Source organism: Carya illinoinensis, chromosome 7 (genome assembly GCF_018687715.1).
Source record: "Carya illinoinensis cultivar Pawnee chromosome 7, C.illinoinensisPawnee_v1, whole genome shotgun sequence".
In the NCBI taxonomy this organism is placed as follows: domain Eukaryota; kingdom Viridiplantae; phylum Streptophyta; class Magnoliopsida; order Fagales; family Juglandaceae; genus Carya; species Carya illinoinensis.
The window spans coordinates 30,101,649-30,127,165 of record NC_056758.1 but is presented as its reverse complement, the minus strand read 5'-3'; the positions used below and the strand labels follow the sequence as shown (position 1 = coordinate 30,127,165).

General features: G+C 35.3%; 2 protein-coding genes across 4 annotated transcripts; one reads left to right on the top strand and one right to left on the bottom strand.

Annotated features, from left to right (window-relative positions):
- Window positions 1-12,014: 12,014 nt before the first annotated feature.
- Window positions 12,015-20,246, top strand: LOC122314839 (sucrose synthase 2). 3 transcript variants are annotated; one of them, XM_043130457.1, is made up of 15 exons: window positions 12,015-12,422; window positions 12,756-12,888; window positions 13,531-13,679; window positions 13,800-13,992; window positions 14,380-14,498; window positions 14,692-14,908; window positions 15,071-15,166; window positions 15,266-15,439; window positions 15,975-16,091; window positions 16,192-16,358; window positions 17,766-17,990; window positions 18,652-18,973; window positions 19,055-19,299; window positions 19,373-19,511; window positions 20,034-20,246. In XM_043130457.1, the coding sequence occupies exons 1-15, from the start codon at window positions 12,325-12,327 to the stop codon at window positions 20,070-20,072; spliced, it is 2,433 nt and encodes an 810-aa protein (XP_042986391.1). In that variant the 5' UTR covers window positions 12,015-12,324; the 3' UTR covers window positions 20,073-20,246. The 3 variants fall into 3 exon arrangements, with proteins under 3 accessions (XP_042986391.1, XP_042986393.1, XP_042986394.1); XM_043130459.1 differs by lacking the exon at window positions 12,015-12,422 and adding an exon at window positions 13,300-13,405 and having other exon boundaries at window positions 12,752-12,888; XM_043130460.1 differs by lacking the exon at window positions 12,015-12,422 and adding an exon at window positions 13,300-13,405 and having other exon boundaries at window positions 12,752-12,888; window positions 13,511-13,679.
- Window positions 20,247-21,790: 1,544 nt separating this feature from the next.
- Window positions 21,791-24,386, bottom strand: LOC122314840 (endoglucanase 17). The gene is made up of 8 exons (XM_043130461.1): window positions 24,040-24,386; window positions 23,717-23,923; window positions 23,368-23,568; window positions 23,188-23,280; window positions 22,938-23,099; window positions 22,745-22,856; window positions 22,476-22,639; window positions 21,791-22,407 (listed from the first exon to the last, which is right to left on the bottom strand). Exons 1-8 carry the CDS (start codon window positions 24,295-24,297, stop codon window positions 22,075-22,077), a joined length of 1,530 nt encoding a protein of 509 aa, XP_042986395.1. The 5' UTR covers window positions 24,298-24,386; the 3' UTR covers window positions 21,791-22,074.
- Between the last annotated feature and the right edge of the window lie 1,131 nt (window positions 24,387-25,517).

Here is a 25,517-nt window from a genome sequence, read left to right as displayed (position 1 = left end):
ACTTACTCTTCTCGCTCAATCAGGATTATCTAAGAAATTTTGGGTTGATGCGTTTTTAACCGCTACTTATATAATTAATCGCTTACCTACCAAGGTTCTTGATTATTTATCACCTTATGAACGGCTTTTTCATCTCCCTCCCGACTTCACATATTTTTGAGCATTTGGCTGTCAATGTTTTCCATGCCTTCGTCCTTATACAAATGATAAATTATCATATCGTAGCACCCCTTGCATTTTCATTGGATATTGTTCTAATCATAAAGGCTTTCGGTGTTTTGACCCTTCCTCTAAACGTGTTTATATATCTCGCAATGTGATTTTTGACGAAGGCAAGTTTCCAGCTCATGTACAATCCAACATCACTGATCCTGCCAGCCGCATACACCCTTCAGGTAATTCTCCAAGTTTACTTTTTGCCCCTCCCTCATTTTCTTTTACTTCTTCCCCTGTTTTGCCTAATATTCCAGTGACTTCTTCTCCAAATATCTCGCCCGATACTGCCTCACTCGATACCCATCTCCACTCTTCTCCCCCATCTCTCAATTCTGACCAAACTGAGACTCCGATTACCTTGCCCCCTTCCACTACAACTTTTTCTTCTCATCTCCCTGAACCACAAAACAATGCATCTCCTGAAACCCAAATTGATGGCTCACCTATTCCTGTGGCTCCCTCACATCGAGTTACTAGATCCCAAACCGGTCATCTTAAGCCCCGTAGCTTTCCTGATTTTAAGTTATATTCTACTCGTCATCCTCTTCAAGCATTACATGCAGGTGTAGTTATCTCTGAACCTCGTTCCTATGCTCACGCGGCGTCTCAACCCGAATGGCTTGCAGCAATGGAAAGTGAGTTTCAGGCCTTATTAAAGAATGAAACATGGTCACTGTGTTCTCGCCCATCTGGTACAAACGTGGTCCCTTGCAAATGGGTCTTTAAGCTCAAGCGGCGACCTGATGGCAGTATTGAACGTCACAAGGCTAGACTAGTTGCTGTTGGTTATCTTCAGAAAAGTGGTATTGATTTTCATGATACATTCAGCCCAGTCATCAAACCTTCCACTGTTCGTATGGTTCTTGCACTTGCCGTTTCTTTCAATTGGGAAATTCGGCAACTTGACGTCTCTAATGCTTTTCTCCATGGTATTTTAGAAGAAGAGGTCTATATGACTCAACCAAAAGGCTTTGAAGATCCGGTCCATCCTCAGTTTGTTTGTAAGCTTCATAAATCTCTTTATGGGTTGAAACAAGCCCCTCGGGCTTGGTTTAATCGACTTTCCACGGCTCTTTTGGCCCTTGGCTTTCAAAATTCACAAGTTGATCATTCATTATTTACTTATCATCTTGGAGCAATCCATGTGTTTTTATTAGTATATGTGGATGATATTCTTGTTACCTCAAATGATCGGGACTTCATTACCTCTCTTATTTCTGAACTACAACTTGAGTTTGCTATGAAGGATCTTGGTCAGTTGATGTATTTCTTGGGTATTGAAGCCACACGCAATCCTTCAGGATTACATCTACGGCAAACACGGTACATCATTGATCTTTTGGACCGTGTGAAACTGCTTGGTATTCGCCCATATCGTGCACCCTGTGTCTCGGGGTCTAAACTGTCCAAATATGATGGAGAAGCTCTTCAGGATCCTTCTGAATATCGGCAAACGGTGGGGGCTTTACAGTATGTTACTCTCACACGCCCCGACATCTCGTACTCCGTGAATCAACTCTGTCAACACATGCAAGCTCCAACCACGGCTCATTGGACAGCAGCCAAACGTGTGCTGCGATACTTGAAGAATACGCTTGATTATGGTCTTTTCTACAAACCTGGTTCATTTGATATTAATGCCTATTGTGACTCTGATTGGGCCGGTGATCCTGATGATAGAAGATCAACATGTGGTTATGGTGTTTACGTTGGACCCAATCTCATCTCTTGGTCGGCAAAGAAACAACCTGTGGTGTCTAAATCGAGTACTGAAGCTGAATACCGGTGTTTAGCTCTCGTTACGGCTGAAGTTTATTGGTTACGCATGCTTTTGTGTGAGCTAAAGATTTCCCTTGATTCTGCTCCCGTTGCTTGGTGTGATAATATCAGTACTTTAGCTCTTGCCTCAAATCCAATTTTTCATGCCCGATCTAAACATATTGAAGTGGATTACCATTTTGTCCGTGAAAAGGTGGCCAATCGAGATATTATTCTTCAGCACGTTCCCAGTTCTCTCCAACCTGCAGATATCTTTACCAAGGGACACACAGCTGATCGGTTCTGTTATCTTCGGGAAAAGCTCTCTGTTTTGGATCTCCCTGCTAGTTTACGGGGGAATAATAAGGATAAAGTTCAATCTATCATAACTGATATTCAAACTACGTAACTTACTGAAGTTATCGTAGTTTGGTGGTTGACACGGTTCTCTGTTTTTCCTCTTCACGTTGTTCTGCAGCAGTTACGTTTTACACTTAAGTTTAAATTCTTGTAAATCTTATCCTTTGTAACAACTTTAATTATATATATGAATACAAATGCATACGTATCTGGTAAGCAATTCCAGATTTATTTCAATTCTTTCAGTGTTTGGTCTCAAACTTGACGTACATGTTGTCAATGATCAAGACCATCTTGAGTATTCCAACTTAAAAACTTTGGCACGAATATTAAAAAGTGAGAAAAGTAAAAAAACTTTAGGAATCGGAATTAATTCCCTAGCTCTTATAAAAGCCCTAGAAAGGTCCTTAATTGCCGGCTTCCATCGGATTCTTCTTTAGCGTGTTTGATATTTATTCCCTTGCACACCAATCTAAAGGTGCTTTTCTGGAAGATGATGACCGTATGTGCTTTACTAGAACCCTTAATTAGCGCCTGCCTTAAGAGCAGCTTACTCAATTTTGATCAATATTTTGAACCTTATAATAATTATTTCATTTTTTTTTTAAATTCTAATCCTCTTTTTTGTGTGATTAATGCATATTTGTCACATCAATAATATTGTTACGTGATTATCTGCATGTTTATTATATATTCAGATGATGTCGTAAATAACGTCATTACTCATATTATTTATTGCTCATTAAACAACAAATAATACTCAAAATTTTATTTTCAAAGGGTAAGAATATAATTTAATTTATGGGAAGCATGTTTATTAACAAAATATAAATAAGTTAACACAAGATTGACTTGAAGTAACCTATGCACATGTATTTTCTACGAGTTTTCATGAGATATAATATTTTTTACAGTGACTTATATCCCATGAGACTCTCATGAAAGAAATTTTAAGAAACAACATCTTTTTTCATAACAAATATGTTTTTTGCCGCCAATCTCATTCTTGAAAAAACACGATATTTCTTATAGCGATAGTACTATACATTGAATTTTTAACCTCTTTGTTATATAAAGCTGTGTGAGGGTCATATATATATACATATATATTATATGGATGGTCGGTAAATTATTAGCCCTAATTAAAACATACAAATTAACATTTCATTTCACCGAATTCGAAGACAACAAAAATATAGAAGAAGAAATTATTATCCTTTTGTGCAATGAATATGTTGCCTGTTATGAAATCATAGAAAAGAGAGAGCCATAATGTATTATAAAACTTTTAAAAGGAGAGAGAAAGAGATAGAGTTCAGAAAGGTTATGAAACTTATGAATTTCTTAAATAATTCAACGATATATATAGGCATACAAAAGGAACTATGCTAGCTTACTATGCTGCACTATGCACTATGCATATGTCGGTCAACTCACTATGTTAGTACTATGCTAGCACTATACACTATGCATATGTCGACCAACTCACTATGCTAGTACTATGCTAGCACTATGCACTATGCATTTGATGATTAGATAAATGTGGTCATACAATTCAAAATAGTTTATAACACTTCCCCTTTGGATGACCATATTTAAAGAATATGCCTCGTTAAAATCTTGCCAAGGAAAAACCCTGTGGGAAAAAACCAATGACGAAGGAAAAAGAGTACAGTATTAATGTGTATTGCTGAGTGCTTTAGGATTGCCTCATTAAAACCTTACAAAGGAAAACCCAGTGGGATAAAACCTTAGCGAAGGAAAAAGAGTACAATCAGCACAAGTCTTCAAGACATTACTTCCCCTGAAAAGTGCATGATAACAGGTCTTCAAACTTCCGCATTTCAATGTTTTGCATAATCTTCTTAAATGTTGCAGTTGGTAGTGCATGATAACAGGTCTTCAAACCTCCGCATTCCAATGTTCTGCATAATCTTCTTAAATGTTGCAGTTGGTAATGCTTTAGTGAATAAATCTGCCAGATTTTTACTTGACCGTACCTTCTTGATATCAATTTCAACCTTCTTCTCATGAATTGCAATGATCTTCTTGTGTGTATCTGAAAGATAACTCGCATCTGTACATCCAACTAACTGTAGACTTGATCCATGTTGATAAAATAATCACAACTGGATCTTTCTGCTCATCACTACTCTTCTGGAGTTGTACTCTTCTGGAGTTCTTGTAAATAACACAGTTAGTGGAGAATTCATCAATATTAAACCGCTAACCTCATTTTTTAATAAAAACGGTGGCCAGTCTTTTAAGATCAGACAAGCACCTCGGATTTTCAACTCCTCTGTAGGTGTCAGGCGTGCTGTCAGGCACCACAGCTGTCAGGCGTGCTGTCAAGCGCCGCAGAGCTATGAAGCTATATTCCATCTCTTTTCTCTTGCTTCATGAGAGATGTTGTATCATAATTTTCTCTATAAAAGAGATATTCAGTTCATTTTCATTCGCATCTCATCTTCTTCACTTTTCTGTAATCATACTGCATTTTTACTCTACAGTCTCTTTCTGCATTCTTATCCTTCAATCTCTCTCTGCAATGGCTCAACAATCTTCTCAGGGTCAATATATGAGGTATTCTGCACCTCGTTCATCAGCTGTTCCTGCTTCTACCACAGGTGCTATCATGCAATATAATGATTTAACTCATAGATCAGATAATGAAGTTATCTATGAGCTTGTGAGTCTCGGTACCCGATACTCATCATCCATTGTCGCATTTTCTCAGCGACTGCAATCCAGAACTTGTGGAGTTGACAATCACCACGAAAATATTACTATACTTCAGCGACTTCTTCTGGAGTCTAACATGAAGATAGAATCAATAAAGAAAGAGAATAAGAATTTAAAATCCTTGCTTAAATCTTCTTTTCGATTGCCCATCCCTTTAGATAGGGATGCTATGCAGATTCTTGAAGAACAAGAGCGTTTGAAGAATGAGGCAAAATGTCTCAAATTTTTGTAATTCTTGTTTCAAGATAATAAAATAATATTTCACAAATATTCATATTTGTGTTTCTATCTTTTGGTAGATGTTCTTTGTGCTCCCTTTTATTTCTTCTTTAATAATGCACACTTCATATCAAACCCATAATATGAATCTGAAATACTAATTGTATGAAAAGATGGTATTTCATGACTAATAACATCATCTATCTTCCCCTTGAAGCCGCAAGGGTTTCAGATTTATATTTCAAATATGTGCAGTTTTTATGAGTTCTTCTGGAGCCTCAATGACATTTAAATCATATATATAAACTGCAATAATAGCTTGTTTTCATTTGCGTTTGGATTGCTTTAGATCATATAAGGATCTTTGAAACTTGATAGAATACATATTTCTAGATGTATTCATATTAGAAGTTTCAAACATTTTCTATCCTTCAGGGATTTTTATATATATATCATGATCCAATGATCCATATAAATATGCAGTTAATCATGCATATCCAAACTCTCGGTAACTTTCAAGTTAATAAAAATCTCAATATGATTTCAACCACTTTAAAATCATATCAATATTGTTTCTTCGAGAAACTAACTTGTGATTTCTATATCACATTTTCATATTAAAAGTTTCAGCCTTTTTATATCATATATATAAATATCCACTGATATTTAACAAAAATCACATTTTTAGGTGTTTGGACTTCAAGTCCATATTTATCACATTTTACTTAATGATATCAATTCTGCAGGAATTGAGAAACTGACTCGTGATTTATATATCACATTTTTATTTCCTTTCCATAAATACCCACTGATATTCAACAAGCATCATCTCTTTAGGTGTTTGGACTATAAGTCCCGATGCATCATATTTTACTAGTGAATCAATTCTGCAGGAATTGTTTCTTTCAAATTTGGCCAATATTTTACGTCGTATTCTTCGACAATTCTTGATTCACTTTCATCATTACTTCTGGTAATGTCAATTGCCATCTCATATGTAAATACATTGTCGACAACAATTTTATTTCTATCCATAATTTCTCCATTATTCATGAAATGTAATGAGATCTCGTTATTTTCAGGTACCTGTCCCTCTTCAAGGGAAGACATTTTCATGAAAAACCTCTTCAGGAGGTACTCTTCAAGAGTTTATATAGGAGAATTTTATACAGAAAATTTGGATGGACTTTATTACTTGTTTTGTGGGTATGGCCTCTTCAGGAGCACCAAATTATTTGTGCCTTTCTCTTTTGAGATACTCTATCTTTTGTATCGATAAGTCTCACATGCCTTTATACATGTCTTTAGACTGCTGAATTTCTTAATTGTCCTACAAGGACTTCAATTCTCGCTGGAATTTTAGCAGCTAGAATATGAGACATTTTTATCTTATTGTATCCAAAATTTAATTATCATCTGAACTTCTGGTTCACATATGATAATTAAGATAACGTCGAATAATTTCATCTTATTTGCTTCAAGCAAATTTTTCTTTTCATTTCTGGTGGTAAAACTTTATAGTAGAAGAATCTTCTGGTTATTTTATGAACGTTCATATGAAAATCATTCTACTTATCGTAATTGATTTTGGATGATCAAGATAACCATGAAAAGATACAAATATTTTGAATCATATCACTTTTTGATACATCATAATATTTGATTCAATAATTTGTATAATATCATCTTAAAGAGAAAACTTACAGCTTTTCCAATACGAGCTTCTGGCCCAAAAAGATATTCATTATCACCTTCAATCTCTTAGTTTCTTTGAATGAAACGCATCATTCTTTTCACTTCAGGGAATAGAATGATATAAATTCATTATCATTCAATTCAGATAATTATGTAGATCTAGTAAGATGTGAATAATGATTCTTATCAAAAGCTCATTATTTTGCTCAGTCACTGATACAGATTTAGAATATATTGTGAACGTTTGCATTTCATTTTACTACTTCAGGAGCATACTCGATATTGGTACTTCAGGAGCACATTCGAGACATTCATTCAAATATATATTCTTTCCACAATTTCAATTATGCAACTTCAGGTGCATAAATCATAATGAGTTTTTGGTACAAGTATCACTCATATGAGATACTCAATAAAATTATTGATTTAGGGCGATCCTTCAGTGATGCTCCATTTCCATTTTCAGATAAATCATATCATCAATAATTTATAACAAGTATAAAAGAATAAATAAAACTTTCATTACTACAAAATATTGCAGAATATAAAAATATTTTATAATAAGATAAAGGAAATACATTAATTAAAAATGAACACTTTCATGATCAACTCTACCACCAGAATCCTCAAAGAAATCAGAAACATCAACACTTGTAATATCTTCTCCATTTATAGAATCTAAAGCATATGATGGTTCAGTAAAATTTGTTTCAAATTTCTTTGTTTTTTCTTTTATAGAAGATTGATATAAGTCAACCAAGTGCTTATCTGTACGACAAATACGAGCCTAATGTCCAGTCATACCACATCTATGGCATCCATCTTCATCTTTCTTTAAAAATTTGTTTTGGGGACCTTTGTCCTTCTCTGAGTTAAACCACTTCTGATGGTACGGTGTATATCTATTATTGTCCCTTTTAGTGTGGTCACTTATAGGACCTCCACTTCCATAGTTTTTCCTACCACGTCCACGCCCTCGTTTTCTTTGAAAAGATGCACTATTCGCTTCTGGGAATGATGTAAATCTAGTACCATTCACTTCAGGGAATAATATAGAAACAGTAGGATGTGACTGATGATTTCTTAACAAAAGCTCATTATTTTGCTCAACTAATAGAAGACAAGATATAAGTTCAGAATATTTTTTGAACTTTCGCTCTCGGTACTGCTGCTGCAAGAGCACATTCGAGGCATGAAAAGTAGTATATGTCTTCTCTAACAAGTCATCATCAGTGACTTTTTCACCACATAATTTCAATAGCGAGCTAATTTTAAAGAGTGCAGAGTTATACTCACTAACACTCTTGAAGTCTTGCAATCTCAGGTGCATTCAATCATGACGAGTTTTTGGGAGGATTACAGTTTTCTGGTGTTCATATCTCTCCATTAAATCATTCCACAAAATAAGTGGATCTTTCACCGTTAGATCCTCAGTTTTTAATTCTTCATGAAGATGGTGCCGAAGGAAAATCATTGCCTTAGCACGGTCCTGCAGTGACCCTTGATTTTCTTCTTTAATTGTATCTCTCAGGTTCATCGCATCCAGATGGATCTCAGCATCAAGGATCCAAGATAAATAATTTTTTCCAGAAATGTCAAGAGCAACAAATTTCAATTTTGTAAGATTTGACATTTTTTACATATATAAATCAGGAATATAAAAATATATTGAAAAACTTACTTGAAGTTGAGGACTACTAGCTTCAAAATCGTCAGAACTTTCGTGCTGATAACGTGTTATGAAATCATAGAAAAGAGAGAGCCATAACGTATTATAAAACTTTTAAAAGGAGAGAAAAAGAGATAGAGTTCAGAAAGGTTATGAAACTTATGAATTTTTTAAAGAATTCAACGATATATATAGGCGTACAAAAAGAACTATGCTAGCTTACTATGCTGCACTATGCTAGCACTATGCACTATACATATGTCGGCCAACTCACTATGTTAGTATTATGCTAGCACTATGCACTATGCATATGTCGGCCAACTTACTATGCTAGCACTATGTACTATGCATATGTCGACCAACTCACTATGCTACTACTATGCTAGTACTATGTACTATACATTTGACGACTAGATAAATGTGATCATACAATTCAAGATAGTTTATAACATTGCCATCTTTTTTTCTTTGTTTTTCTTTTTTGTCCTAATCCGGGAAATGATACTTCTGGGCCCTAAGGCCATGGTAATATTGAAAGTTTTTTTTCCCTCTAATTGGGCAAGAGAATAGCTAGCTAGGAATTACAATGATTTATGAAATAATTATTAAATATATATCTATTAATTAAGATCTGTGTTAATCCTTACAACTTACGACTACATATGGAAGAAAGAGATCATCACTAGATAAGCCAATCCATATTATAAAAAATATATATATATATATATATATTTGTGACGAATTATTTACGACGAAAATAAACTAATTTTAACATAAATTAAATAATTGAATATAAATAAATATATATATTTTTATGTTGCCATTAATCCAATTTATTTTATCCTGAGACGTTCTCTTCAGAAATCAGTAGGCGTTAATTTGACGGTATTTAGTGGTGGACCCATATTAATTTTTAAATGTAGTTCCGACAAGTTAAGGCGTGAAATCGTTGTCCAGAAGTTTGGTTTAAACAAAAAGAAAAGAAAAGAAGAAGATATTATCCGGATTCGATTCATGTGTAGTACAGAACAAAAAATAACAAATAAAAATGTGTAGTACACAAACCAATGATGCCTCGATCTTCCAAGTTGAATTATAAACAACCATGGGCCGAGGCAGTAAACCAAAACCACAGCATCTATCTACTCGTTGCTATCTTCTTTTCGTTTGTTTACCATATTTGGGTGCTATGAACATATATATAAATTCAGAAAAGGGAATTGTTTTCTCCCACAGAAGGTGGTCACCGATGGCCACCGACTGTGGGTTTTTATTTTTTAAACTTAATAGTTAAATAAATAATTTTTAATGAATTTCTGATTTTTATTTTTTTAAAAATATTTAATATATTTAAAAAAAAAATAAAAGAATTTTAATTGTTTGATAAGTGTTTCGGTAGACTCCCTCTGTGGGAGAATCACCGTCTTTGAACTCAATAATTGTTGGAACTTCACCCTTTGAATGACAATATATACATTTATCTCATTAAATATATTTAAGCTTGATTTGAATGTTGAAATAAAATGAGATGAGATTAGATAAAAATTTTATAAATAATAGTGAAATAATTTTTAAATAATAGCAAAATTATTACAATTAAGATGTTTGATGAGATTTTGAGAGAAAAGAGATAAAAGTTACATAAAAATATTATAAAATTAAATATTATTATAATATTATTTTTATTTTAAGACTTGAAGAAGTTGAATTTTTTTTTATATTTTGTTTAAAAGTTTTGAAAAATTATATGATTAGATAATAATTTGATGAAAAATAGAAACTGAAAAGAATTTATATAAAAAAAAATGAGATTTATCTTAATATCCTAAGGGAGTTTAAGTTTTTATATTAAAAAAAATTATTTACAAATTATGTTTATTGACCATCAACCTAAACTATTGGCGAGAGCGACGCATGTGGTCAGAATAAGAAAAATTATCTTCTAGAGACGTGGGACAAGGTTCTAGTATCATGCATGTTGGCGACGGTCCACTTGGGTTTGCACATTTTCTTTTAAGAGTTTTATTATATACAAGAACAATCACACACATATATAAATACTGATTTATTCATATTTAAAATTTAAATTAACACTGTTTTTAATAAAATTTACTTTTTGACCAATCATATCACATTAGTGCATAATTATGTTTGCAACTATATTTTTCCTTCTTTTAATCGTCAAATAAATAAATAATAATAGAAATAGGTTACATATTTACAAGAGATAAAAGAGAATAATTTACATTTTCTATAAATGATATTTATAGTTATAGAATATATAAGTATTGTGTATTTATTTAAAAATATATATATATAAAATTTATGTAAACATTTTTAATAAAAAATCTTATTTTTTTTATATAATTTAACTATATATAATATTATTCACTATATTATAATTCAAACAATATTAGAAGGTGGGAAGCCTATGGATCAAATTGTTTAGCATCCAATCAAGATTGGCCAAGTGGGTTTGATTACAACCTTATCCATCTCATTTTCTTATGTGAACGTTGCCAGTTGCCACCAACTTCACTATTTCCTTGTCGAGACTGCATCAAAATATCATTTTCTTTTTATCATTGCACAGGCGTTCGATTAGTATATATTTGGACATTTGGAACATTTTAAAATATTGTTATATAAATTTGAATGAATAAATTTTATCGAGTTTTAAAAAATAAAGAAAAAAAATTGAATAAAATTAAAAAATTATTTTGAAGTTTATAAAAATTATATTGATTTTTGTATTTGAATATTGATTAAATAATAATTAAAAAATTAGAATTTAAAATTAAAAAATAATTTATATTTGAGTGATTACTATAAATTTTGAAAATTTTAAGAATTTTATTTGTGTAAACAAGCTGTCTCGATCTCTACTATTACTTAGATAAATATGAAAAATTCTATAAATATTCTATACATTTATTAAAAAAATTATTTTATCTAATATATATATAATATAGGGCTTCTAAGTAAAACAATTCTATCGATATATTAAATATTTTTATCAAATTATATTGCGTATTGTGCTGTGAAATTTTTCAATCCGATTAAGATTAAGATTATTATTATTAGAGGAAGAAGAATTTATTTATTTATTTATTTTTTCCCTCCCGAGGGAAAAGGAAAATAGACCCATTCAATCGAAGGAGTTTTCAATCCGATTCACATAATATTCACACGTGTTGCTTTATCATTGACATATTATCCTCAGAGGAAAACAAAAAACTAAAAAGAAAAGAGATAAGAGAAAAGAGAGCAGGAAAGGGTGAACATGCTTGACCATGCTAAAGTTACGATACCGTTTAAAATTGCAATCCTATACACTTGTCACGATTGAAGGGCAATAGCGAAGTTTCCAATGATGACTATTGAGAAAACCAGAAAACGCTGTCCAAAAACCAAAACCGAAAACAGCGAACTCTCCGGCCCCCTGGTTCTTGTCTCAGACCACCACCCTTGAATTTGCCTCTCCAAAACGTCATTTTTCCCACAATTTCGAACACGCTTTCTCCTTTCTTATCCTTATAAATAGCATCTTATCCAATCCCATCACAGTATCGATACGCCTTTCAACTTCGCCACCTTCGCTTTCTTTTTCCGGTTTGATCATTGAAACTCACACAAAGGCAGGTCTTCGCTTTGAGATTTAAGTTATGTCTAACCCGAAGTTAACTCGATTCCCAAGCATGAGGGAGAGGGTGGAGGACACTCTCTCTGCTCACCGTAACGAACTCGTTTCCCTTCTCTCCAGGTTCGTCCTACTTCTCTCTGCATACTCTGTTTTTGTTTCCAAAAATTGTGGGAAAGGATATTTTTTTTATTTTTATGCTTTTTTTGTTCTTCTAATGGAGGATGAGGTCACGATGCTTCTGATCAATGCGTTTACGAGTTCACGCTCCTTTCTTTCTTTCTTTTGTTTTCGGTGCTTGCATTTTCGTTTTTCCACCTTTCTCGTCAGCCTAACAGAGGGTTAGATCATATTAGATAGTGACAGCTTTTTGGATGTTTCTGTCAGACCCTGTCGTTTGTTTGTGAGTTTTGAGGATTTGATTGAATCAGTATTGGTTGGTTGTTGGGTTTGAAGGTACGTGGCTCAGGGTAAAGGGATTCTGCAACCGCATACCCTGATCGATGAGCTTGACAATTGCATCGGTGACGATGAATCCAGGCTACATCTCCGGGATGGTCCTTTTGGCGAGGTCCTCAAAACTGCACAGGTGAATTTTCTCTTCTGAGCCCTGTCTGTTTACAAAGAACCAATTTTTGTCACTCAAATCCAGTTTTTTTTTTTTTTTTTTTCCAGTTTCTATCACCTTATATGGGAAGCCGATGTGTTAATCTTAGCTCTAGTATGCGGTGAAAGCGTAGGAAAAGAAATGGAAAAATTATTGAAGTTTTTGGTGATATTTTTTTATTCACCTTGGGAATTCATATTCTGATTGATAAATAATCATGTTTCAGGTGGTTCCTTAGCCGATCAGCTGTTTTTAAGTCCATGTTTTTATAGTTAGAAATACTTGTTTTTCTTTTGAATAGTTTCAATGCATCGTCATGTTCTCTATTAATATATTGGCTAAATGCTTTTTTGCAAATTAATTTGTTTTCTTTGGGGGTTTGGTGGTGTTAAGAAAGAGAAGCAATTTTTTAGAGTACCAAGGCCAACCTGATGCTGAAATTATGGTGAGCCTAGACGAAACTTATAACGGGGAATGTTCTCTTGGAAGCTGTTAAAAAGTAAAAATGCTGTCCCTTATTTTTGTGAATTTTGTTCTCAAGAGTATTTGTCATATCATCGAGTTATATGAAACCGCTAATCTTTTCACTTTATATAAAAAAAAGGAGGTTTATTTTGGTGACAGGAAGCCATAGTTCTGCCTCCATTTGTGGCCATAGCAATTCGCCCAAGACCTGGTGTTTGGGAATATGTTCGTGTTAACGTCCATGAGCTCAGTGTGGAGCAACTGAGCGTGTCTGAATATCTTCACTTCAAAGAAGAACTTGTAGACCAGTAAGCAATTTCTTTACACTGAAAATTTATTATTTGAAAAATAATATATTAGATTATGTACATCTTAGCTAATAACACAACGAGTATTTCTTTATAATGTCTGTATTTGTTCTGTGTTAGGCCCGATGACAATTTTGTACTAGAGCTCGATTTCGAGCCGTTCAATGCAAACTTTCCTCGCCCCAGCCGGTCTTCGTCTATTGGCAATGGTGTTCAGTTCCTCAACCGTCACCTTTCTTCAATTATGTTTCGTAACAAAGAGTCGTTGGAGCCATTACTTGATTTCCTCCGAGCACACAGATATAAAGGACATGTAAGTTTGCTAAGCAAGGGGCCTTCTCCAATGTTGATTTTATTTTCCAATAATTTCACTTTGCCATACCCTAATTTTTACTTGGAAATGATCAAAACTTCAAATTTACTTTTAGTTGTTTTTCTTAAGGTGTCGTAGTGTAATATTCTTTCTTTGCGTACTGTGGGTCTAATTGTATTTGGTATTATTATGCTCTTGAGTGGAATATCTTGAAAAAATATTCAAAATCTTTCTTGGTATGAGAAATTTGAAGAGCTATACAATGTGATTGAGGATTATGTGCAGGGGTTGATGTTAGGAGTGGAATATCTTGAAAAAAGTATTTAAAATCTTTCTTTGTATGGGAAATTTGAAGAGCTATACGATTTGATTGAGGATTATGTGCAGGCGTTGATGTTAAATGATCGGATACAGAGCATATCACGACTTCAGTCTGCATTGGTCAAAGCCGAGGAATATATTTCTAAGCTTCCATCTGATACTCCCTGTTCTGATTTTGAATATGCGTAAGTTCTGTATTCCTCTCTTCCAACCACCCCCCCCCCCCCCCCCCCCAAAAAAAAAAAAAAAAATCACACACACACACACACAATGTCAACTCTAAAACAATTTTTTCGTTGGTAATTTTTTTCTGATTGGTAATATGTCGAGTCTCAATTCCATGATGTTTTCTGGTTTTACTTTTACACTTGCATGCAGATTACAAGGAATGGGTTTTGAAAGAGGTTGGGGTGATAAAGCAGAACGAGTATTGGAGATGATGCATCTTCTCTTGGACGTTCTTCACGCCCCTGACCCATCTACATTAGAGACATTCCTTGGGAGAATACCCATGGTGTTTAACGTTGTCATTTTATCTCCACATGGTTACTTTGGGCAAGCAAATGTTCTCGGTTTACCGGATACTGGTGGCCAGGTATTCAATTTTTTGTTTTTTTGTTTTTTTTTCAAAATACATCATTAAAATTGAGCTGCAAAATATACATGCCCCCTTTTTTTCCATCTTCTGTCTAGCTCATTTGTTCAATTTTTCTCCTTCCCGTTTCATAGATTGTCAATGTTTTTTTTAAATGTAAAGGTTGTGTATATACTGGACCAAGTTCGTGCACTGGAGAAAGAAATGCTTCTTAGAATACGTAAGCAGGGACTGGATATCACTCCTAGGATTCTTATTGTAAGTGTTTTTGTGCTTAGCTTTGATCGGTAGACATTGTTTAGATAACCTTTCCTAATGTTCTTTTTAACATTGTACTTCTTCTACTGGTTATCCAAGGTGACCAGGTTAATACCTGATGCAAAAGGAACCACATGCAATCAGCGGCTGGAACGAGTCAGTGGAACTGAACATGCACATATTTTGCGAGTTCCTTTTAGGTCAGAGAAAGGAGTTCTTCGTAAATGGATCTCAAGATTTGATGTGTGGCCCTATCTGGAGACCTTTGCAGAGGTAAAAGTATTTTACGTGTAAAGTGAATTACTCTTCTTATTTTCTTGTTTTAAATCTATGCTTAACAGCTATGGTTGGAACGTATATTTTAGATTCATTTGGTGATCATATACGTTTTAAGTCCAAACTCCTTGTGTGAGAGAAAAAAAATGGTGTTTATAAACATCACAGAATTAGCTTCTTTAAATAAAATCATTATTCTTTTTTTGGGGGTGGGTTGGAAGGGGGGAAATGAAAGACTGGATAAAATTACATCTTGTTTGCTCAATCAGCTTTGCATGCAAATCATTTAATTATTTACAAGAAATTGACTGCTCTTAAGAGAATCTGATTAACCTTACCATCAAAGCTTGACCATTGTTACTTCATTAAGTTTTATTGATAAGCTTTTTTAATGTACCATTTACCACCTGCATCGCCACGTCCTTTGTTATTCAATAGCACCCTGCCACTTGGGAGTCATTGTGTCTAGGCTTACAGAAAATCAAAACAATTTTTGCTAATATTATTATCATTTCTGGTTGTGTTTGATCAGGATGCAGCAAGTGAACTTGTTGCTGAGCTACAGGTCATACCAGATTTTATTATAGGAAACTACAGTGATGGAAATCTTGTTGCATCTTTACTAGCTTATAAAATGGGAGTCACACAGGTTAGCAATGATTTCTCGTATTATGATAATGCAAATGAGACATTCATGCTATTATCTGCTGAGAGGGCAATCTTATGGTAAAAAGCTTTGGTATCTGTAGTGCACAATTGCTCATGCGCTGGAGAAAACAAAATATCCAGATTCTGATATTTATTGGAAAAACTTCGACGATAAGTACCATTTCTCATGTCAGTTCACTGCCGATATTATAGCCATGAACAATGCCGATTTTATCATCACCAGTACATACCAGGAGATTGCAGGAACGTAAGTTTTTTTCCTTATAGTGTAGGTTCTGCTGGCTTTTGCATTGGACTTTTTATATTAAGAAAAAAAACTACTTAATTTATTTTGTGCTTAATTAATGCTTGTGGCTAACTAAGTTTATAATAAGTAAGTTGCAGTAGTACAATGCAACTTATAAATGTACTGTACAAACGAAATATGCTTATGCGTGGCCACCCACTTGTTTTATATATGGCCATTCTTAATCATACGATGTGTTTAAAAGAATTCTGATATTGTTCTCTGTTTAATAATTTGACATAGTTTGGAAAGACTGACGATCTCTTTTAAACCACTATCAATTGCTAATTATGCAATGAGTGCATCATAGTTACATATTTACTGCTTTATGCAATGAATGCCCTGTTTGAAGAGACCACATTAAGGACTATATGTCCTCTTCAACAGTGCCTCAGGCTAGTTAGTTCTTGAGATTCGGGAATTTTGCTTTTAACGACCCAAAAGACCCAGAACATTGGTGTAACCAGCATGTTCACATACACCATAGAAGATAGAGGGGGAGGGGACAGGAAAAGGTGGGGTTATGTAGTTGGAAACTTAATTTTTTTAAGATAGCGATGGGATCCAACTTTACACCCTGACGTGTCTTGCTTCTTCCTTGCCCAATTCCAATGTTCATTTGGTTAAGATGTACCGCAAACAGATGGATTCATTTGACAGAAAAAGGCTCGGCCTGGAGTCCATTAAGTTTATAAGAGCATTAGTAGTGGCCTAATTATTCTTTAGTCATAATTTTACTAGGAAATTCACTTTTTTTAATTTGACTAGCCACTTTTCAACAACACTAAATAACAAACTCTCTAAATCTTTGACTATTCCATTTAAATATCTATTTGCAATTTTCATTTATTTTAATTCTAATGATAATTAAAGTATTTATTCCTTATTAAAAAAATACACATTAATTTTTTAACGTTCATATTTATTCTATTGGATATAATTTTCTAACGGTCTTATTTTTCCAACCGTCATATAAAAGTCATGGTTCAAAACTAAGTTTTAATTTGTCATAACACAAACACTTTCCACCTAGGAAAAACATTTCTTAATCTATTTGTTGATATAAAAGCTCAATGGTATTGATTTAATATAATTTGTTGTGTTTATTCCTTTCTTTTGTTGGGGTACAATTATGTTTATTTTAGTCAGGTATCAATCATGGGAATTAAATTTTCCTGACTTCACTTTTATAACAAGGCTTATTCAAGCATTAACACTGCCTTTATAAGTTGAAAATTTTCATGAAACTTTGTGATTCTGCCTAGACACTTTAGTGTTTTCTATGGTGTGACCTAAAGTGTTATTTATGGTCTGACCCTTAAGGGTGCTTGTTAGATCAGGTGTTTCACTTGTATTCTCTTATTTCAGGAAAAATACTGTTGGCCAGTACGAGAGCCACAGGGCTTTCACTCTTCCAGGGCTGTACCGAGTTGTTCATGGCATTGATGTTTTTGATCCAAAGTTCAATATTGTCTCTCCTGGGGCAGATATGAGTATCTATTTCCCATATTCTGACAAGGAAAAAAGACTTACAGCACTACATGGTTCCATTGAAGAATTGTTGTATGATCCTGAGCAGAATGATGAGCACATGTGAGTCTTCTTCATTCTATGCCTCTTTTCCTTTTACAATAATAATATAAAAGGAAAAATCTTTATCAAAGAAATAATAGATCTGACAAATATAATTCACAAGAATTCTGTTTCTGGGACCTAGATGTAGAGCATCAATCCCAGTTGAGGGATCCAGAAGGAAAATGGCAAGATAATTGGTTTTTCCACATTGAACGCAGGAGGGACAGTATATTTCCATTTTCTTTTTATAATCTATATCATTTGTTCTCAATTTTGAGATCAGGTCCATCAGCTGTGAGTTATGGTTAACTAAATCAGCAAATGTGTATGAAGCAGCTTGTCAAAAGTTCTACCCCCTACTTAAATATTCTTTTTAACCTGGGAAAGAAAATGCTCAACCAAGGGTAAAAGATAAATCTTAAGGTTCTTCATGAAGCCTATATTCATAGCAGTGATAGAAAATTTGACTCAAACAGATTGTAGACATTGCATTCTTTCAGGTCATAAATTGTTAACTGTAGAGTTCTGTTAATAAAACTTGTAGCATGGGTAATGGTAGGTGGTATACAACGGTTAGCTAAAACTTTAACCATTTACGTAGTTCTATTTATGTAACTTCTTGACACAAGTTATGTTGGATATTAGACCGTATACACTAATTCTTCTGTGAATCGTGCAGCGGTATGTTGACTGACCGATCGAAGCCCTTAATTTTTACCATGGCAAGGCTGGACCATGTGAAAAATGTTACTGGGTTGGTTGAACTGTATGGCAAGAGCACCAAACTGAGGGAACTGGTAAATCTTGTTGTGGTTGGTGGCTACCATGACCCAAATAAGTCCAAAGACAGAGAAGAAATTACAGAAATTGAGAAGATGCATTCTCTTATGAAGGAATATAACTTAGAAGGTCAATGTCGATGGATATCAGCCCAAATGAATCGAGCACGCAATGGTGAGCTATATCGCTACATAGCAGACACAAAAGGTGCTTTTGTTCAGGTATACAATCCTTGTGGTCTTCTCTATTGAAATACAATTCTCGTGGCTTTATGCTAAAGTGCACATTTCTCTAATTTGCAGCCTGCTTTTTATGAAGCATTTGGACTTACAGTTGTAGAGGCTATGACCTGTGGCCTTCCAACATTTGCCACTTGCCATGGTGGTCCTGCTGAGATTATTGAGCATGGTGTATCAGGTTTTAATATTGATCCATATCATCCTGACCAAGCTGCAGCTCTTATGGCGGATTTCTTTCAAAGATCCAAGGAGGATCCAAGTCACTGGCATAAAATTTCTGATGGGGGACTTAAAAGAATTTATGAAAGGTTTGTGTTTCTTGCTGAAATTGACCTTGGGATGTAATAAATGAGGCTTACAGAGCAAATTATAATTTTATAGGTATACGTGGAACATTTATTCCGAAAGGCTAATGACATTAGCTGGAGTTTATAGTTTCTGGAAGTATGCTTCAAAACTGGAGCGGCGTGAGAATCGACGATACCTTGAGATGTTCTACATTCTCAAGTTCCGTGATTTGGTGAGTACTTTAAGACTTGCTCAAAATAAGTTGTTAAACGCCTAGAAATTCTGTGAGAGGTAGGCACATAATTAATATAGGGCTGTAACCCGGTTGAATATTGATTATTTAAATACAGTTTGTTTAATTTTGTATAGTACAAGAGCACAGCTTGAGTTCATCACCAAGTTATTCAAATCTTATTTATTTTTGGAACTAGTTTATGCATTTCTTGCACTATATGATTAATTAATTATTTTCCTTTTTTATTGGTTATGATTAATTTAATGTTCTCTTAAATTTTACTTCATTAATAAAATCTATCAGCCAAGCTTGATTTGTTCACGAACAACCCACTTCACTTACAATTCTAATTATAATTAGAGTTTTATAATTCTCGTTCTAAATATAAAACTGATATTCATGAAGTGGTATAAAGCATGAACATCAGTTTAATAGTTCAACAGGTTTGATTTATATATATATTTAGTGCTAAATCTGCTTGATATGCAAGTAACTTTTTTTATGGTTAACTTGTTTCAGGCCAAATCTGTCCCCAGGTTGAGCGATAACCCACGCTGAAGAATGAGTCTGTAGTTCATGAAGTCGTAACTTTATGCGTACACGCATTGAATAAAGTTCTGTTCGTGTGTTGAATAATTTGTAAATTCATCACCTGTTTAGTTGTATGTGTAACAGCACATGTATTAAAACTCTGAAGCGTTTTTCTATGTGAATCTTGGCATTTCTTTTAAACGGTTGGCAGTGAAATCCAGTATTGTAGCTGTCATGAGTTCAATTGATTTGGCAGCAGCAGGTCCTTTTTGTGCACTCTCCTTTGGTCCCAACAATGCTGCCAAAAGACCCATTTTAATTGACACTGAACATTGTAAAAACAACTCAGGAAATGTACAATTCATAAATGGTTTTGTATGTCTATCACATAAAATGCGTTGGACTTGAAATAAGTGACTGAATATGACAAAATTTAGGATGACTGTGTTTAGGCTTGGTATCAGTTTAATTAGTTCTCCAAACGACAACAGTTTAAGAGTGGAAGTCACACAAATGTTGACGAGGACTGCGCGGGGCATCCTGATTATCAGAAAAGCACCGGAATAAAAATGATCTTTGAAATGTTCAAGGCAGACTGGAGGAATGTCTTTCGGTTCCTCAGATACCTCTTACCCTAGGGTTTCAGACCACATTGTGTGTATGTGCATACTCATGCTGGGGTTTCCTCTTAATCTTTTTTGTCAGAAAGGGAGTGTAAGTCCCAGTTCTGACATCTCTGCCACCCCTGACAGGACTGCTAAAACTAACTTTTTTGACCACGTGACCCACATCCTCCAACAATATCACATGCTCTACAAACTCTTTTTGCTTGATCCTCCCTTCCCCTGCCCTCCCCTCCACTCCTTTTCCTTACTTCCAATGGTCAAAAACTCGAACCCCCAACCCTTGTATATTCACTGACAATCACTTATAACAATCACTTTCAGTTATACATACTTCTTCTAGCTAGCCCAACAAAAAATAAATAAAAGTTAAGCTCAACTTCTAGTTGCATTTCGTTAGTTTCTAGGACAGGCCATCCAAATAAGATACCCTTTACTAACGTTTTTTTTGTTTGTGGAATCAACTAGATCATCCCTCTCTTTCCCCTTCTGTCCTACTTTTTCCTTCGTTTTTTTTTTTTTCCCCCTCCGCTTTTTCATTTTTTTTTTTTTTAACATTTTGTTCCCTAAAACATGTTAAGATTTATGAAATGTTGCTGATGCGTTACTTATTTCATATAGAGATTATCTTCCTGCCAAAAAGACAACTGGATACAAAAGAGTGGAGCACGATAATAAATACCAATGCAAGTTACCCATTTAATCCGCTTGATCTGTCTATCGATGTATTTTAGATACAAGCATGACAGATTTGAGTAATCACTCCACCAATTAGGAGTCATCAGATGATATTTTATCGTTCTAAATTTTTTTCTTAGAAAGAAATAGAAAAGTTGCTTCGGCTTCCCCTTCAATGAAGACAAGACGGGGGGGGCAGTAGGTATGTGTTGTATCTAGTCACGATTCTAATTGCAAACGGCTGCTGCAATTGATTTGGCAGATTGAATGGCAACATCAAAACTTAGTTCATGGAAGAGGAGGGGGCAATCCAGGAGGTGAGGCACAATTCATTTTCATGGTTTGAAATAAAGAAAATTTTATTAGAAAGTTAGGGGGTTAGAGATTAGCAGTAAGTTAAACACAAGAGGACAGATTACAAGTCCCCAAAATGGACTATCATCCTTAAAAAGCAACGCATTGAACATTGCTATTTTGATTTTAAACTCCACGCTTTACACATAAATGCCGTTGCTGGCACGATGGAAGAAAACTGCCAATAACATTACTGTATTAAATAATATCCACCCCTTGACCATTGTGCTTCAAGGTTTGGGGCTCGAGCAGTCTTGAGACTATAACCAGTTTACCATGTGCACCACCAGAGGAATACAGAGACTTGCAACTACTTGTAGTAATAGAGGTAGCAATTAAAACAGACACCTAACAAGCTGGAGCTATAAGGATCTCTAGAGCTGGCCAAATGAATGAGCAAGATAAGCCAGTGTGCCTACAAGGGGTGCGTTAATGTAAGTTGATGGCTCCGACTGCTCGTAGTCGGGTCGCTGATCTGGAAACCTGTCATTCTTGTCGGGCCCACCCACAACTGCACCCACCAGGATGTTTGGGTTGGGAGCTTGGGATTTCATGAAGTTGAAACCCGAGGAGCACTGGATCTTGGTTGGGTGTGAAGCAATCGATGGCAGTGATGAGCCCCTGTGGTGTATCCTTCGTGGGTACCTTGGACCATACCCCACCATGTAGGACATTTTCAATGGGTTCTCTCCGAGCAGGTAGTCCACCTGAAGGAAAACGTAAACTAACAAGTAAATAAGTGAGGAATGGCATTTATGGCATACGATAAGGGTACCTGTTGTTTCGCTAGGGTCCGGAGCCTCTTCGGGGTGACAGTGATTCCACCACAATCAACAAACCGGCGGGCAGATGTCAAGTACTTGGCATAGGCTAAGAGCAGAAATGAAGTGGAGGTCACGTACTGCATATTGGTATCACTCATCTTGAACAGAAGTCCACCTACTTGGATTTCAAGCACAAAAAAACAAAAGTAGCCGTTAGAAAAAAAGGACCACTCTTTGGCGGAGAGAGAGAGAGAGAGAGAGAGAGAGAGAGAGAGTGGACCTGGGGTGTATTTGGTTGATGAAAAAGGGGCCCCTGGAATGATAGAACAGATGAAATTATCTGCATGACCCTTGTAGTCGTGTAAGGATTGAACCTTTTGGACAAGAAATGCCTGAAAATGTAAAAGTTTCAATATCGAACACTTCAATGGCTTATTAATTGTAAAAAGAGTTAAAAGCTAGTGATCAGGGACCTTAGAGAGAAGAATTCTCGCTCCAACGTGCTTGTTATCCCAACCAAAGAAATTATCGAAATTTGCAGCCCCAAGGGTCTGTCCATTAACTTGAATGTAGCTGAGGTAGGCCGGATTCTTGGTGGCCTTGTGCAGCCAAGCAGCACCCCACAAAAGCTCATCCTAGCATATTTTGAGATGGCCAAAAAAGCTTAATTTCACCAACTTTTAAGGAAACAATATTAAAAGGTTGGAGGATGACAAAGTTTACCTCATAACCAGAGAAAGAGCAATAGAAGGGGCACACGAAGTTCTTCAACCCGTTACTGTAAGATCCTCTGTACTTATCAGCAAACTCGAACACCTAGACCGGGAAATGAATATTATGATAAACTTGGGGAAACTCTTTTTTAAAATTATTGTTTTTTTTTTAATCTAATTAGAGCCTTACCCTTATTGCCCTTATGGCCAAAAGCCGGGAGTATGTTGGGTCACTTCTTCTGAAAACCAATGAAGCGGCTGCAAGAGCAGCAGCTGTTTCACCTGCCACATCAGAACCAGGGGAGTTTTTATCGACCTTGAACACACTTCTCGGGGTATCCATGTCTTCAGGCCTCTCCCAACAAGCGTGGTCCTTGTTAGCATCACCCACCTGCCAAACACACCACATGATATCAACCCCAGCCTCCTCTTTTCTAGCCGGAATCAAATGTCCCAAATGCATCCACAAGAACCCAAAATACCCATTTGCTAAGACAAAAAGAAGCAGAATCTGACAATGCGGAGCAGATAATACAAACCTGGACATAAATGGTGTCTGGATGTGCAGTCGCTTTGAGAAGGTAATCAGTAGCCCAGCGAATGGCTTCTTTGGCGTTCTGCAACTCGCCTTTCATTAACCCACCAAACTCAATAACACTCCATGAAAGCATAGTGGTGGTGAAAGCCATAGGGAACCCAAACTTCACATTGTCCCCAGCATCGTAGTACCCTCCAACCAAATCAACCTGCATTTCAAGACACAAAAATGAGCAAAACCCACTTCCACATTTCCCACAATGTGACTAAGAGAAGCTTAAAAACAGAGGTATCCAGAGACAAAACAGAAGGTGGTGTTACGTACATGCATAGCTGAGCCATCTGAGAGCCCAGAGTTCCCCCTCCAAGTGATCCTCTGGTTATAAGGGAGCTTCCCAGATCTCTGGCCTTCAAAGAAGAGGATTGATTTGGTGAGAGCATCTCTGTAATTGTGACTGGCAAAGCGAGGGTGGCGGTGGTGGAAAGGGAAGTTATGGTGGGCAGGAAAGGCATTGCAGAGCACAAAAGAGAGAATGAAGCAAGGAAGGAGAAGAACAGTGAACGAGGAAACGGAAAAAGCCATTTTGGGCTGCCCAAGGCAAACAACCAACCAACCAACCAACGAACAACCTACCTGCAAAGCCGCACTGTGAAACGGAAGTCTCTTACTCTGCCACTCTATTTATAAGCAAAAGCAGCCTCTACGACCTCCTGCTTCGCTACAGAAATAAATTTTTTTTTTTTTTTTTTAAATAAACGCTACAGAAATAATTAGGACCACATCCTCCAACGGGATTTACCTTTAAATAATCAATTTTACTTGTCTGAAATGGGTACTCCTGAGTATTTTATTGGTTTATTTCACTGTGGACTGCCCTTCTAAATAACAAAGTCGGGCTAATCATGTTACGTCAATTCAGGATTGCCTTTGGCCCGAAACCAGGACATCCAGGGGCATTAATGACCAAGCGGGATAGATCACATGGCAATTTTAATTACACCCATGCTAACATTGAAGTTTTGCAAAACAGTCCAATTGCGCCGTCACATGTGTCGCCAATGATAGGTCCTTTTCGACCTTCTTATAAAGAATGGTATCCAGGTCATGCAACATGTTCTTATGCACAGTTCCTGCAAGGGAATGTTTTTGCATAAAATAAAAAATGGACACCATATCTATTTTCTTTATTTCAAATACTGAAATGTGTAAGATATTATCTCTAAAAATAGTGTTGAAAAGAAATAACGTAGGAAAACAAGATCATGTAACCGATGCTTTTTCTCAGTAATATCGGTACTGAGGCTGTCTGAGATTTCACTCTCAACTCTCTCGGCCCTTCATAAACTATATTTAGATACTTAGATGATTTAGATAATTTATAAATAATAATAAAAAAATAATAAATAATAGTAAAATATTTATAAATAATAGTGAACCACTTACCAAACACAGCCTCAATCTTACAACCTCTCGTAATCTCATTTCCATTCCCTCACAACCCACCCACATCAACATCCTAGCCATGCCACATTTTTTCTTAAAAAACTTTTTCACTAGCTTTACTTCTTTTAGAATCTTCATATGTTGTTCAATCGTGATTCATCTCAAATCTATGCCTTTGGACTATATTTATTAGCTATAAGCCTTTTTATTAGGTTTTGATGAGAAATCTCAAACTCATTTTTGACCTTTTGGTTTTGGTCATATAATTGATCAAGATCATATTTATCTCATTGTTAACTCAATCTTTTGGTCTATTATTAGCCATGTGTTAGCTTTGGTTTGTTATTAAATTATTGTCG